The following is a 16,151-nucleotide window of genomic DNA, read 5'->3' as shown; positions in this document are numbered from 1 at the left end:
TACATTATTTCTGATCTTTGTGGTGTCATCTCAAGATGGGGTTCTTTTTTCCATTCCCATTGATCTTTCTTTGATTTCTTGGTACCTTCACTGCTGATGGTAAAAGTCAAAACAACTGTGGACTCCTGTGTAGCAGAGACCCGTATGGCAACCAGAACCAGGTAAACTGGCAACTGTTCAGTGATACCAGAAGGCCCACATGCCCTCTCTTTGGCTGTGTTTAATTGCCTGCCAGTCTTGACTTTATTCTGTTTGTTGGAATTCTACGATTCACCTGAACCCATGGATGCATTTGTCACTCCCCGCTTTCTAATTCCAGCCACCTAACAAATGGAGTTGCTATTGAATCCCCACTGCTCAGATTCACAGTTGAAATATTTGGATGCCTTTCCTCTCTCATAGCCCAAGGCACATTTTCTCCTCTCTTACCAGTGCCTTTTCTCCTCTGCGCCTAGGATGAGATACTGGGCATCAAAGCCATCAGCACTGGGATCTTGGCTCATGATTACTGTGTTGCATTAGTTCATCGGGCTTTATCTCATGCCCCTTCCCTTCTGTTTCCCCCTTTCATGAAGGCACAGAAGTAACAGAGGAAATTTTTCTTCCATAATTACACCAAGCACAGTCTCTAAGGGAGAGCTGTAAGTCTTCCACTTTTCATTGGTCACATTCCTGTGCAGTACAACCTTCCCAAGGATAACACAATGCTATAATAGAATACCTGTGTAAGGAGCACACCTGTTGGAGCAGTTGTTTGTTAAGATGCACAGAACCTGCACTAAAACACAGGGAAGAGTTTTCTTCTGAATACTGGCTGCAAGAATTAAAAGTCCTGCTCACCATAACGGTAAATACAATCACCATAATGGAAAATACAGACCTTCTGAGCAAGAATTGATTATACAGCAAGAAGGTTAACCACTTGCATGCTGGATGAGTACCCACCAAATGTTAGCTGTGATCACGGTTAATCCCAGTGCTGGAAATCTGTGGTTTGTGTGTTTGGTTTTTTTTACTTAATGCATCTTGTAAATTATGATTAGTTGATAATCAGTGTTATGAAAGATGTAACATTGAAAACCTACTCTGATTTTGGTCCGTGAAATGTTGAGAAATTTCATTTGGTAATTTTTTTTCTTAACATGAATAAACTCTGAATGGGAAAGAATATTAGCGTAAGCTTATATTCTAACAAGCATTAATTGTTAAACTATAAACAGCAAATATCTAGATTATCAAAACAAGACATAACCAATTCTGATCTCTACTGACAAGGGGTTACTGTCCAGCTAGTATCACAAGTGATGTCCCCTTTCTGCAGTATGGTGACTGTCAGAAGAGGGCACAGACATGTTCATTTTAATTAGCCTCTTTACTTTCAGTAACATTTCAGAATTTTTACCAAGCATGTGGCTGTAGAATGGGGCTCAGGGGAGAATTAATGCAGCTTTATTGTGATCACCTCCCACTTGTCCCTTATCACACTGAACATCAAAAACAGTAGGAGGCAGATATTCAGGGAGCGTTACTGGTTGTATAGTATAGCATATGAAGTAGTTAAGAACCACTCTCTTGGTTTACCTGAGAAAGAGAAAAAGAAAAGCTGAGCAGTGTTTTTGTTTTTAATACAGATTGGTCCAAAGTGGAAAGATGTTGTGACCAAGTGCATCAAGGGTCATTATCAGCCTTTGCTGCTGCTTTATGCAGATCCCAGAGGAACTCCAGTGTCAGTTCAGGACTTGCCTCCTCAGGTGGATTTACAGAAGTATAGCAAGACTGGCTATGACAGTGAGGACTCAGGTAAATAGTCTGAACTGTACACTTTATACCCATCGCCTCTCAAGCCTTTCTGTCTGCAAAAGTTTGCTTCATTTTGGGCTCTGTTTTACTGGCTGAGTCTCTGTCACCGATCAATGCTGAACAACAGTCCTGAGAAAGATCCTCAATATTTTAATTCTTAACCCTTTCACTTCCAAACTACAGTACTATAAGTACATACCCCTGCCTCATGGACTTGCTTTCAGGGTTTCTCTTTTAAGACCAAACATTAGCTGGGGAAGGTTTCTGTTAAGTAAAGTAATGATCCATCCTCATTCACTCTATCCAGGACAGAATTCACTGTCTTTGGAGCTTGTGAGAGCCCAGAATTTCTCTAGAGATAATGCTGTTGCTAAGCCAGAGGATGAGCCTGTACTTTTACTTTTTAAAGGTATAAAGATAGTCATCTATGCAATGGATCACAAAAAGCCATGTCATCATAAAACCTTCGGTTTCTATTGTTTTAAATGTGTCTGGAAATTTGTAAGTCTAGGAGAAAATACTGAGACAGGAATACAGAGGGATCTTTGTGGAGTAGATGTAGAGAGGACCAGTATCAGTTTCTTCAGATTGTCTAGTGACTGAATTCATAAAATTATTCTGAGCTTTTCACAGGAAAGATGCAGGAGGAGAGAGACAGAATGTGAGAGAGAAGTGACCAATGCTTTTGACACAACATAGAGAATGAATAAAGAGAGTGACTGCCAACATGAATGTCTTGGAGTTTATATGAGGCATCCAACGCAATACTGTATCTTAAATAGCCTTTATTAGTCTATTGATATAATAAACTAATGGATAAGGAAGAGAAAACATAGTACTATTGGTGGCATTGCATTGGATTGGAAAGATGTGGTCAATGAAGATGCCTTCAGAGATTTTTTTTAAGTAGAGATTGTGAGAAGAAGACTAATTTGTTTATTATCCAGATAAATTCAGACACTGAACAGACTGAAGTGATTAGGTTTCCTATAAAGAGGAAGTATAGGTATTTTGAGAGGCACATGTTAAAAGCAATCTAGAAGTCAGACTGTGCTGGCAGATAGAAACTGTATATGAGTTTTCACTGTGTCAGTAATGCTGATTCTATTTTTGGATACTTGAGGAGATGCTTACCTGCATTTGGGAGGGATTCATAGGTTGCCAGGAGCAACAGTCTTGAAAGCAGGACTAGAAAAATGGCACTGTCCTTCCAGGAATTCGTCCCATTCACATAATTAGGTCTTGTCTGCACAACAATTAGACCATAGCAAGCTGGATGTGAACCTGCCCTATGCTAACCTGCTGCAGTGTAACTGTCCATATACATCCTGCTGATGCATGCGAACAGTTTGTTAATGCACTTTGTTTGGAGAACTAGATCAAAATTCTCTAATGAACTGTTAAAACAAAAAAGCAGTCATGTAGCACTTTAAAGACTAACAAAATAATTTATTAGGTGATGAGATTTGGTGGGACAGACCCACTTCTTCAGATCTGTAGCCTTACCAGAATAGACTCAAATATATAAAGCACAGAGGTCCAAAAATTGTTATCAAGGTTAACAAATCAAAAACATTGTTATCATTGTTGGCAAATCAGATAGAAGAGCGGGGCTGGAGGGGAATAAGTGTTAGATCAAACATCAGAGTATGTGAAAGAGTCATTATATTGGGTCAGGTAATTGCTGTCCCTGTTCAGACTATGTGTTAATATGTCGAATTTGAATATGAATGTTAGTTCCAAGATGGTTGTTAAAGTCACTTTTCTGCAGAACACTAACTCTCAGGTCTTTAACAGAGTGGCTCACACCATTAAAGTGCTGGCTGACAGGTTTGTGTATTTGGAAATTTTTGATGTCTCTTCTATGTTCATTCATTCTTTGGCAAAGAGTGTTTGCAGTCTGCCATATATACAAAGCGTGTGGGCATTGTTGGCACATGATGGCATATATGATGTTGGTTGAGGAACAGGAGAATGTGCCCATGATTCTGTAATTAACACGGTTAGGTCCAGTCATGGTATCTCCAGAATAGATATGTGGACAATGTTGGCAACGGGACTTGTTGAAAGGAAAAGTTCCAGGAATAATATTATTGTGGTGTAGCCTGTGGTTGCTGGTGAGAATCCTCATAAGGTTGGGAGGTTGTCTATAGGAGAGAACAGGCCTGTCACCTGGGGCTTCCTGGAGTGTGGCATCATGATTTAGGGTAGGTTGTAGGTCTTTAATGATGCATTGCAGTGGTTTGAGTTGGGGGCTGTAGGTAGTAATGAGTGATGTTCTGTTATTGGCTTTTTTGGGCCTATCTTGGAGTAGTTGGTTTCTGGGTATTCTCTGGCCCCGTCAATTTCTTTTTCATACTTCTGCTGATGGGTAATTAAGATTTATTAATGTTTGGAAGAGATCTTGTAGTTTTTGGTCTCTGTCAGTAGGATCAGAGCAGATGCGATTGTATCTCAGGGCTTGACTGTAAACAATGGATCGTGTGGTATGTGCAGGATGTAAGCTAGAAGCATGTAGGTAAGTGTAGAAGTCAGTGGGTTTCCAGTAGAGAGTGGTATTGATCTGGCCATCAGTAATTTGTACTGTAGTGCCCAGGAAATGTATCTCTCGTGTGGAGTGGTCAAGGCATAATTTGATGGTGGGGTGCAGGTTGTTAAAGTCTCTGTGGAATTATTCTAGAGTCTCTTTACCATGGGTTCAAATGATAAAGATGTCATTGATGTAAGTAAAGGAGGGGTAATATGGGATGAGAGCTGAGGAATCGTTGTTGCAAGTCAGCCATAAATATATTAGCATATTATGGGGCCATGCGGGTGCCCACAGCAGTGCCACTAATCTGGAGATATAATTTGTCCACAAATCAGAAATAATTGTGTGTGAGAACAAAATTACTTAGGTCAGACACCAGATTGGCTGTGGTAATGTCAGGGATGGTATTCCTGATTGCTTGTAGTCCATCTTCATTTGGAATATTAGTGTAGAGAACTTCTACATCTATGGTGGCAAGGATGGTGTTGTCAGGAAGTTTTCCGACGTTTCATAATTTCATCAGGAAGTCAGTGGTATCTTGGAGATAGCTAGGAGTGTTGGTGGCATAGGATTTGAGGAGGGAGTCTACATAGCTGGATAGTCCAGTAGTGAGGGTGCCAATACCCAAAATGATAAGGCATCCGGGGTTTCCAGGTTTGTGGATTTTAGGAAGTAACTAGAATAATACAGGTCAGGGCACAGATGGTGTGTCTGAGTGAATAAGGTATTGAGTAGAAGCAGGTAATTCCTTATGTAGATGGTGTAGATTCTTTTGGAATTCTAAAGCGGGATCAGCGGAGAGAGGTCTGTAAAATGTGGTGTTGGAGAGTTGTCTGGCTGCCTCCTGTTCATAGTCTGACTTATTCATGATGGCAACAGCACCCCCTTTGTCCGCTGAATAGTAACAGAGAGATAGCTGTGCTGGTCTATATACTATGAAAACAAAAAAGCAGTCCAGTAGCACTTTAAAGACTAAGAAAATAATTTATTAGGTGATGAGCTTTCGTGAAAGTAGGTCTGTCCCACAAAAGTTCATCACCTAATAAATTATTTTCTTAGTCTTTAAAGTGCTACTGGACTGCTTTTTTGTTTCCTTTGTCAGCTGGTTTGATTATAATGTCAGAGTTATTTTTGAGACTCTGAACAGCATAGCATTCAGCATAGCTGAGATTGTCTCTCATTTGGTGGTGTTTGTGTATAACATCAGTCTGTGCACGGTCGCAGAAGCATTGAATGTAGAAATCCAGACTGTCACTACGACCATCGGGGGGGAGTCCACACAGAGTTCTTCTTTTGGCATTTGTAGCGGGGGTCAATCAAGTCCGACTGATGTTCATAGGTGTGTTGGAAGCATTCCTTTAGATGGAAGTGGTAAAAGAAGGCTTCGATGTCCCCACAAAATTGTATTATGTTTGTGAAGGAAGTGGGGCTGAAAGAGAGACCCCTGGAGACTTTTCTGCTGAGAGAGACTTTTCTGCTGGGCTGAGGTTGTAGCTGGAAAGGTTAACAATATTGTCTGGTGAGCTGTGGTTGTTGTAGTTGTAGTATCCTGAGGTGTAAAGTAATTTAGATAGTTTATTGTCCTTCTATTTTTGTAGGGAGTGGAAGTGTGCTTTATGGATTTCTTGTGTAGTATAGGTAAAGTCTCATTCTGTGAGAGATTGCATGGGTGCCTGATTATTAATGAGAGTTTCAAGTTCAGAGAGTTCATTCTTAATCTTGTCTTATTTATTGTAAAGGATTTTTATCAAGTGGTTCCTCAGTTTCTTGGAATGTGTGTGGCATAGATTCTCAATGTAGTCAGTGTAGTATGTCAATTGTAATGAGTTTTTCACTGTCAGTCCCTTGGGTAAGATATCCATCTTCTTGCATTCTGAGAGAGAGATGATATCTGTTTGTATCTGGCTGAGTTTTTTCATGTGGATGGATTTCTATTCCAAATGGCTAAATGTAGTGCCTTGCATATTGAAGAGTAACAGAGAGGTAGCCTTGTTAGTCTGTATTCTACCAAAACAAAAAGCAGTCATGTAGCACTTTAAAAACTAACAAAATAATTTATTAGGTGATGAGCTTTCGTGGGACAGACCCACTTTTTCAAATCTATAGCCTTACCAGAACAGACTCAATATATAAAACAAGAGGTCCAAAAATTGTTATCAAGGTTGACAAATCCGAAAAATTGTTATTGTTGGCAAATCAGATACATGGACATAGAGTAGACATCAGAAATGCACAAACCTGTCAGCCAGCACTTTAATGGTGTGAGCCACTCTGTTAAAGGCCTGAGAGTTTGTGTTCTGCAGAAAAGAGACTTTAACAGTCTACAGAGAGAATGTTCGTAACTAACATTCATATTCAAATTCAACACATTAACACATGGTTTGAACAGGGACAGCAACTGCCTGACTCTGTTACATACTTTGGTGTTTCACCTAACTCTTACTCCTTCCCCAACCTCTCCAGCCCCGCTCTTCTATCTGATTTGCTAATAATGATAACAAATTTTCTGATTTGTCAACCTTAACAGTTTTTGGACCTCTGTGCTTTATATATTGAGTCTGTTCTGGTATGGCTACAGATCTGAAGAAGTGGGTCTGTCCCACAAAATCTCATCACCTAATAAAGTATTTTGTTAGTCTTTAAAGTGCTACATGACTGCTTTTTTGTTTTGATGGAATAGAGCGTAACATGGCCATCTCTCTGTTACTAATGAACTGTTAGTAAGTTTCAGCAGATTATACGGGCAGTTAAACCAGGGCCTCCTCATGTGGGCTATATTCACATACCAGCTTGCCACAGTCTAATTACTAGTGTAGATAAGCCCTTAGTTTTAAATCCTATTATAGCAGCCATGGTCCCCCCTTGTGACTCTCTGGTCCTTGTGGCTTTTTGGCTGGTGAAGCTGTAGACAGCATTGAGTGTCTCTACTACAGATCATCCTCATTATATGAAGTAATGACCATCTATCACAGGCTCTCTAAAATTAACAACATTCTAGTGGATACTAATGAAACCATCACTCAACAACAGATCTTGCATACAGCCACTTTAGTGTCTTGTCTCCAATTAATAGGCAAACTAATTGAGAAACTTTTAAAAAAGGGTCTCCCATGCCACCTATTATGTGCTAGGGTGTCTGGCAAGTTTTAGGCCAGGACATGCTATAATGGGGTGGGCAATATACGGATGTGACCTGCTAAGTCACTGGATCTGGCCCACTGCTGTAAGCCTTGGGGGTAGGGGGAGAGGCTTTACACATTGCCCCCACACGCAGGATTGCCTCATCACTCAGAAAAGCACATGGCTCCTGCAGCCAGCTTGTTTGAACAGCATGCAGGGGCGTGGAATGCATGGAGCTTGCCTGAGGGTTCTGTTAGGCTGCTGGCCAGGAACCACGTACGTAGTCGCCTCCTTGGCCAGAGCTTGTCTCTGGCACCCCACCTCCTCCCTCCCCCCAACCCTTGACACACCCCTCCTGCACCGCTGCCCCCACAACATCCATTACCATCTGCACCTCACCCCCCTCCCAGTCTCTGTACCCAAATCCCCTGTCTCAGGTCACACCCCAAACACCTGCCAACTCACTCCTGCAACCCTGCCCTAAGTCACAACCCCCTCCCAGGCCCTGCACCCCAGTCTCTTGTCCCAGGTCACAATCCCCTCCTTCAGCCCAGCTACCTCCTAGACTCCACACACAGTAATCCACCTGCTTTGAGCTCCCTTCTGCACCCAGCCTATCTGAGAACCCGCACCACCTCCATTAATATCATGGAAGTGTACGGCCCTTCGCCACTTACCATATTATGGGAGTGCTTTCCCCATCAAAAATGATTGCCCATCCCTGTGCTATAAAGACTACTCTTGTAGTTCTGGTTGATCATCAAGGGCAGGTACATTCATACACATTCTTTTGGACCAGCATCTAATCCTAAAGTGGTTAATCTAGTTTCCTTCAAAGTGAAAATGGAAGGTCATTACGAGCAACCTGTTCTTCCAGCTCTAAAATCCTCACTGCTGAGACCAAGCAAATCCTCTCCCTCACTGTTTTCAGTGTCTATATGAAGGTACTGAGAGGGCTGATGAGAGAATGCTAGCTGATGTGCCAGCAGACTGTAAATGACATCTAGCTGTACAGTGCCTTTATGTCAAATGTCAATAATCTGTCTCCCAGCTACATCAGTGTTTGGCTGAAATATGCATTGGATAAAGCTGAACCCAGAGAAGTTTGCATGGTGCTGTGGGGGAGAGAGAGAGAAATGCCTCAGAGAACTTGTCTCCTTTACAACATCATTTAAAAGTGAGCTATTTTCTGCCCTCTGATTAAATCGACCTGCCCATCTGACTGTCCATCAGAATGCCCCCTATCAAATGAGAAACAAATCTTCAGGGTACTCACTGTATCTCATCCTATCTAGTACTGAAGCCAAATTCTTCTGAGAAAGCTTCAGCTGATACAAAATGTAACACACCTCTCCATCCATAGTCATAAAATTCACTGTGGTATTCCCTTCCTGTGGTGCTTGGCGTGCTGTTGAATAGAGTCCATTTCAAGCTCCAGGCCCTGACACTCACAGCATTCTATGGTACTGGTCTCTAGCTATCTACAATCATCTGTCCTTTCATGACTGATCTCCCACAGTATTGCTCAGGAACAGTGAAACTTTTAACTAAGAGGGAACTGGGAGAGGACTGTGAATCTAAAAGACAACTTTCACAGAAATTTGATCTTGACTGTTTGATTTGCTCTCAGAAAAAATCCAAGTGACCATGGAAGTAGCGGCTTAAATCATCAGTTTTGAGCCAGTGTTCAGTTTTGCATTTCTTTAGTTCCATCACGTGCACATATATGTGTGGATGGGTATGTTATACATAAAATCTTATAAACTATTCAAATAATTTTTTCTGCAGGTTGAGAAAAAAGGAGAAAGAAAATTCTGTCTATATATTTAAAGAGTTTAGGGACAGGAGAAATGTTACACTCAGTCAAACTTGTGGTTCACCTCATTCAGGAGCCTGTCTTCAACAGCAGCCAGCAATCAGTGCTTAAGAGGAAAGATGCAAGATACCATGCATTAGGTGTGTCCTCTTCCATAGCCATTAGAATGATTTAGACCCTGAAGCATGAAGTTTAAAGTTTCTTTTGAAAGTTTTTGGCATTAACTATTATAACACTGAATATTCTTTTTATCCATATAAATCTCCAATTTTCTTCTAGAATCTTAGTTTTTGGCCTTGGTGATACCTTATAGCAATCAGTTTAATTATGTTGATAGGCTTGTTCATTAATAAAGAACAAAGTCAACTTGAAATTAATTTGTTGATAGTTTACATGGCTATTGGCAAATTTTTCATCATAAGGTGTTTTGGCAGACTTGTAGGCATTTAAATAGTCATATTTTATGCAAAAATGTATTTTGACCTCTCCCCTAGATGAAAAGAGATCAGGCTAGATGATATGAGTCTCCCTCCTGTCAACCCAACATCTCTGAGTTTGTGACACCATCTTTGAATCCATGATTGTAGTCTAGGTGTTCTTCCATATTCCTTTGTTCATACACCTATTTCTTTGCTTCTGTTTAGTTTTCTCCATTCTGTTCCGATCATAATCTCGTCTATCTGTATTTCTGAAAGAGAGACTGACCTTTGCCATTACTTCCTTCATTAGGGAGGGAGCCTTCCATCTCGAGTGACACCAGGACAGACTCCTCTACAGAGAGCTATCCTTATAAACACTCACACCATGAGTCTGTGGTCAGTCACTTCTCTTCTGACTCCCAGGGGACAGTCATCTACAATATGGACAATGACACAGCTTCGCAAAGCAGCAGGGACACAGGTAGCAGATGCCCTTTGTGGTCATGTAGCCATTGTGAATCTGAGGATTACAAGTCGAGCTTATTAAACAATATCTGCGTAAATATAGCCGATTGCATATTGATGTATAAGTGTTCTTTGGAGTGCTGGCATCTGGTTAATTGTGGCCCACAATCAACAGTGTGGTGCAGCTTTACAAAACACTATTTCAGCAGGTCACTGAGTGGCACGTGCAGGCTCCTACATTCAGGTAGCCGAAGCCATATGGGAAAGCAGTCCCCACTACTGAGACCAGTATCTGTTCCTCAGGGAGTTTCTGCTTAAGGTGGACAGCAGTGAAGTTGGGAGGATAGGGGATAGCTGTCTGCCTACATTGAGGAGGCAATATAGCAGAGGGTGTGGAGTGGAAAGAGAATCTGTAGTATGGGGGAAGTTTGGTAAGGGGTCTGGCGGAAGAATCTAGTGGGAAATAAGATGGTGGTCTCAAGGCAAACCTATCAGCTGTGGCCAGTGCTTATCACAAAGCATCCAGCCTGGGACCTGGCCAGTCTCTTCCTGAATGAAGCACAGAGCTATAACACTAACTTCTAATAAAGGACTGCACTGATTAGAAGAGTGGAACATTCCACACACCAAAAAGGTGACCTGGTAAGTGTATCTATAAACTGAATTAATGTTGTGTGCACCAAACCAAATTGGTTTCACAAAAAATCATAGACTCGTAGAATTCTAGGGCTGGAAGGAACCTAAGGAGGTCATCTAGTCCAGCCCCATGCCTAAAGCAGGATCAACCCCAAATAAATCATCCTAGCCATGGCTATGTCAAGCCGGGACTTGAAAACCTCTAGGGATCTAGAGTGCTTCACCACCCTCTTGGTGAAATAGTTTTTCCTAATATCCAGCCTACATCTCTCCTTCTGTTTAGCATATGTGTTAGATAGGTAGCTGTTTGTTACACCAACATTTCTCCAAGCAGCACATTTCTGTACTGTTTCACCCAGCAAGTTATTGCCCTCCTGCTGGTACCATCTATGGTTCAAATATTTACTTTCAGTTTGGACCAGAATTGGAGGAGGTATTTCTCATAACAAAGAACTGAAATTTAAGAGTAGATTTCAAACCAGTGTTCTTCAGTGCTCATTTATTCCTCACCATGTATTCAGTAACTGGCACTCCAAGCCATTGGTTCTGGATGATTGATGTTTTTCCTATCACTCTGTTAAATGTTTAGCAACTAAGGATGCCACAGTAGTCCTGGAGGAGAGAGACTGGAGGAAGTGTAGGCCAGGAGGAAATGTAGGCCAAAGTTTGATAATGACAAAAACCCCAATATTATGGGTCTTTAGAGCAACAAAAATCCTAAAATGGGATATTATTTATATCCCATAGTATGCAGACATAATTAGAGAGGCTCATGCCCTGCAGCACTTACAGTTGAACTGGATTGAAGAGGTGATTGGTGGGAGAAGGGATGAAAACACATGAGCAAATGAAGTTCAACATATATATTATTGATTCCATGATTTGCATAGTGACTTTCTCCTTTAATTTCTTTTTCTGCTGATTCTATCCCATGTTTCTCACTCCAGCTTTAAACCATCACTAACTAACTAAATCAAAACTGCCTTCTCTCTTCTGAACTAGCTATTAGTTGATCTAATCTGCTTGCTACTTCCTCATCCTTTGCTGCTCAAGATGTCCGCAAAAAAGTGACTCTCCCAGCTTCACACAACAGCTCAGCCATAAAATGCTGATTCCTGGGACTGTAAAGGAGCTACTCCATCACTCCTGTCAACTGCAGCTGCTATTGAATCAGTCTGGGAGAAAGCTGTTTTCCTTATTAATGACCACTTTCCCTACTCTTCCACCACAGAATTCTGTGGATCCCATCCCACATTGCCCTCCTGGGAAGGAAGACCACTGGGGCTATGTGCCATCAAACACCTAGGTCTGTTGGGATGGGGATGGGTGGTGCTCACTATAAGTGGCTGAGCTAGCCCTCTGCCACTTCTGGTAGCCACTGCTTTCAAGCTAACTAATGTGTCCATTCTAACTTCTTTGCTCAAACTCCTGAGATCACTTTGGGATCTGTCTTCAGAGGTTTGGTTTCATTTTTTTCTCTACATTTCTGCTCACTGCCTTTGTGGCTGTAAAGATACTTGCCATGAGCAACTCTGTTTCCTATTAAGCCATAGAGTTGCTTGAATATGAGGCATCTAGCATGTAAAAATACTTCTCCAGGGGCACATTTCGCATGTATGTGTTGAGTGCTTAGGACAAATCCGGTTTTGTTAACTCAGCAAATTAGTGAAAGATGCTAGATTGAGAGCTTTGGAGATTGGCGTTCATAGTCCACGTACAACATGCAAAAAGATACTGCACTTGTGCCATGCTGCCTCATCACTGGCCTTTGTCCATTCTACCCCAAAGCAGTCAACCTCCCAATCCACAGAGGCTAAATGTATTATAGGACTAGATAAATATTCTTGCTGTGTCTGAGAGCCCCAACTCCAGCAGCTGTGGTGCTCTTTAAATAGCTGCTGTGACAACCCTGGACATGCCCAAACATACCATTGCCATCAGAACGGAAGTTTTTTTTCATGTATCTTTTGTCCCTCTATGCAGTATCTACTACAAAGTCACTGTTCTTTGGTTTCATAAACACATTGACACGCAGGATGTTTGTTTCATTAGCCTCTTTGAGTGGACTGCCCTTGCATGTTAACTGTCACACCTTTGTTGATATAGCACCTATCCCTAAAAACAAATTCTCCTTCTGCTTTTAGATATTTTTAAAATTTTGATACTTATTTGAAAAGATTAATTCAAGAAGCTAATTGCAATGGCAAGTTCCATGATACAGGCTCTATGGAGAAGAATTGGATGGGGACCATCAGCTTTTCCTGCAAAGGTCACCTGACAATTCCCAGGGAATTGGAATTTTTATTTGCTACACCTGTACAAGATTGAAGTTAATGGTGGAAAGGCTGGAACGCCTTTGGGTCCCCTTCTCAAACTTCATGCTTTTCCTGCTCTGGGGAGCAGTCCTGATTTGGAATGGGATTGCTCTTATGAGAAAAATCACACATGTGCATGTGTATTCAGATTTGGGGTCTTAGACTTGTAAGAGCCCCAGGAATGAGTGCTCATGCATGTGTATCCATTATTGGTAATCACAATTGAGGAGATTTCAAACATTTTAATTAAAAAAAATTGTGGTCATTAGCCTGGTAAAAAATTAGTCGGAGGATGAGGCACTGTTATCAAAGGGAAAAAATCCCTTATAGAGAAAATTTGTGCTAAATTGTAAACAAATGTTTGCTAACTCAGTTGATGCAAGGAAAAGATTTGTGCATAGTGTGCAAAAGAGAATTTGTGACAAGAATAAAGTCAAGCTAACCAGGTTTGTTTTAAAGTTGTGTGCATTTAAGAGCATGAGAGCAGCTGGAGTTTGGTAGTGCAGTATACTGTTGTCCCTGGAGCGTTACGAGGCAAGGCACAATCTACTGCTCCCGTCTGTCTGAATGGTCTGTCTCATTTAACACAGTCCCTTGAATCGTTTTGTTGCTCTTTTGTGACTATTTCTAAAAATGTCTAGATACAAATTATATAAAGTAAATTATTTTGCTTATTAGAAGCTGCCACTTAGCACAGAGAGTCTGTGCAGATCAGAAAGAGTGAGAAGGACTTCCTATGCTTAGAATGAGCAACCAATCCAAAGACTTTGCCATGTAACTGTTCTATTCTTTCAGGACACCTAACTGACAGTGAATGTAATCAGAGGCATATTTCCAAAAAGAGCTCTCTGATGGACCGCAAGAGGAGTTCTAGCCGGTCTCGGAAAAAAGGGGATGACATACAGTCATCAGGATACCATAGTGAAGGCAAGGGGCATTGTTTTATTAGCTTCATCACAGCCTCTGGATGTGTTTTTTTTTTAATATTTGTGTGTATGTGCACCTACCTTTGCTGATTTCCCTTTGTATGGTTTCAGAAAGATGCTGATGAATAGTGCTGCTAGTTTAAAATGAAATCTTTTTTGTTGTGCTAGCTGTCTCCTTTGTATATTGCAGGGGAAACGTTGAAGGAGAAACAAGCCCCCAGAACAGCCCCTAAACCATCCAACAGCACCAGCAGATTTAGAGAGTTTAAAGAGACAGTCAGCAATATAATCCACAACAGACCAGCCCAGATCAGCCACGGCCCTCCTGGTGGAGGGAGTGTAGCAAGTCAGTCAGAGGTACGACGCCCTAGGAACTTGTCTGTGCAGTCTCATGACTGGGAAATGGAGAGTACAAGCAGTGAATCCAAATCCAGTTCATCTAGCAAGTACCGTCCAACCTGGAGACCCAACAGGGAGTCACTAAACATAGACAGCATTTTCAGTAAAGACAAGAGGAACCATTGTGGCTACATGCAGCTCAGCCCCTTTTCTGAAGATTCAGGTGAGGAGGGAAGAGAGATAACATTGTTGGGTTGTAACTGGAAGTATGTAGTCAAGTGCAGAATTAATCGTCATGGAAGCTGTGTAGTAATTGTACCACACTTTGTCATACTGTTACGTGTACTCCCATCCTTTTCACACCACTTCTTTGTTGAGGACTGCATAAGAAGTGTGTGTACAGTGTATATGTTATATGGAGTTTGGTATTCTGTTCAGTTCAGTTCCAGTGGAAGCAAAGACCAGAGAAGTATTGTGTGTACTGCTAAAACAGAGCCTCTCCTCCTTCTGCTAATCACAGCATATGCAGCATGATTTTTTGGCCTAGTGAAGAAAGCTACCTTTCCCTATTCTGAGTGCCTGTCATGAATCTTAGCCGCGGGCCAGGGTTTACCTGGGCCTGGCTTGCACGGCAGATAGAGGCCAAAGCCCAGATCTGCACTGCTTGGAGTAGCGAAGTCCTTATTTGGAACTGAGTCCCTGATATCGATAGCTCCTTCCCCTGTTCTGAGAATGCAACAAAGATCCATACAGCTTTATTGTCTTGCTCACTATCCAGTTATGGGAGAGAAATCCACTGAACCTTGCAAAGGACCTGGAGAGCAGACAGCATCTGATGCTTTTGCCCTGGGGTTCTATAAATGTCTAGAGCAGCTGAGTTCCATTCCATAGTCAGGAGAGAAGTCAGGGAGAGGATGCTTGTGGCTCTTGGCAGCATTTGGTGTGTGTTAATGGATGACCAAGGTATTGGTCGGGAAACCCAATGGGGATGAGAAGAGGCAGAGATGGAGAAAATTGATTCAGAGAATCTAGAAATTAAGGAGGATTACAAGGGATGAGGAAATCACAGGAAGGAGGGAGAGACCCTTACCCATAAAATGGAAGGAAAAAGGAGCGTGAGAGGAGACACCCAAAGGCAGTTAGGACTGGACAATAAAATCAGAAAGGGGACAACACTAAAGTATGAAGGATTAGGGGAAATAAAATGATGTATGTTATTGTAGTGAGCCGCTGTGGCCTCCCGCTGACTCAGAGGCAGAGGAGGCTGTGCAGAGGCCCTGGTGGGTGGGCCCGGAGCCAGAACACCAGTGGCCCGCCCCTCAGAAGGCGGGGCCTAGAGCTGGAAGGGCCAAGGGCAGAGCTCGGAACCCATTAAAGCCTGGGCCTCCAGGCGGGGAGGGAGCGCCTTCGCGGGCTCCCGGACACCAGGGGCAGAGAGCCCGCTGCCACCCGGCCGGCCAGGAGGAGCAAGCCCCCAGCGGCCCAGACCAGCCAGGACACCTATGGATCCAGATGCCCCAGGGGACCTACCCGGACTTCCCAGATCTGCCAGGACCCTCACACCGGTGGAGGACCCCCTCATTGGAGGAAACCCCAGGCCCAGCCAGACAGGCGGGGGCTAGCAACCATGAGGCCCCAGGTGCGGCCTGCCCCAGAGTTCCAGCAGACCCCTGCGGCCCCCAGGCCGAGGATCACCTCGGACCCACTGTGCTACTGACGCCGAACTACCCCAACGATGTGGAGTTGACCGACTGGCTGGAACCCCCAAAGGTAGACGATTTGGAG

The 16,151-nt window shown here is 42.6% G+C and overlaps 1 protein-coding gene across 18 annotated transcripts in view; it reads left to right on the top strand.

The window, feature by feature from the left end:
• USP54 (ubiquitin specific peptidase 54) overlaps window positions 1–16,151 on the top strand; it is a 202,991-nt gene that overhangs the window by 141,724 nt on the left and 45,116 nt on the right. For 16 of the 18 annotated variants that reach the window (XR_012646231.1, XR_012646232.1, XM_074999694.1 and 13 more), the window contains 4 exons: window positions 1,632–1,800; window positions 9,996–10,166; window positions 13,897–14,028; window positions 14,218–14,589. Coding sequence is in view for 16 of the 18 variants with exons in the window: in XM_074999694.1 (XP_074855795.1) it covers window positions 1,632–1,800; window positions 9,996–10,166; window positions 13,897–14,028; window positions 14,218–14,589 (844 nt within the window). In the remaining 2 variants the exon portion in view is untranslated. The remainder of the gene's footprint in view (window positions 1–1,631; window positions 1,801–9,995; window positions 10,167–13,896; window positions 14,029–14,217; window positions 14,590–16,151) is intronic. The other 2 variants (XM_074999704.1, XM_074999695.1) reach the window with 1 other exon arrangement.

This window comes from Carettochelys insculpta, chromosome 7 (genome assembly GCF_033958435.1).
Source record: "Carettochelys insculpta isolate YL-2023 chromosome 7, ASM3395843v1, whole genome shotgun sequence".
In the NCBI taxonomy this organism is placed as follows: domain Eukaryota; kingdom Metazoa; phylum Chordata; order Testudines; family Carettochelyidae; genus Carettochelys; species Carettochelys insculpta.
This window is presented reverse-complemented; position numbering and strand designations above follow the sequence as displayed.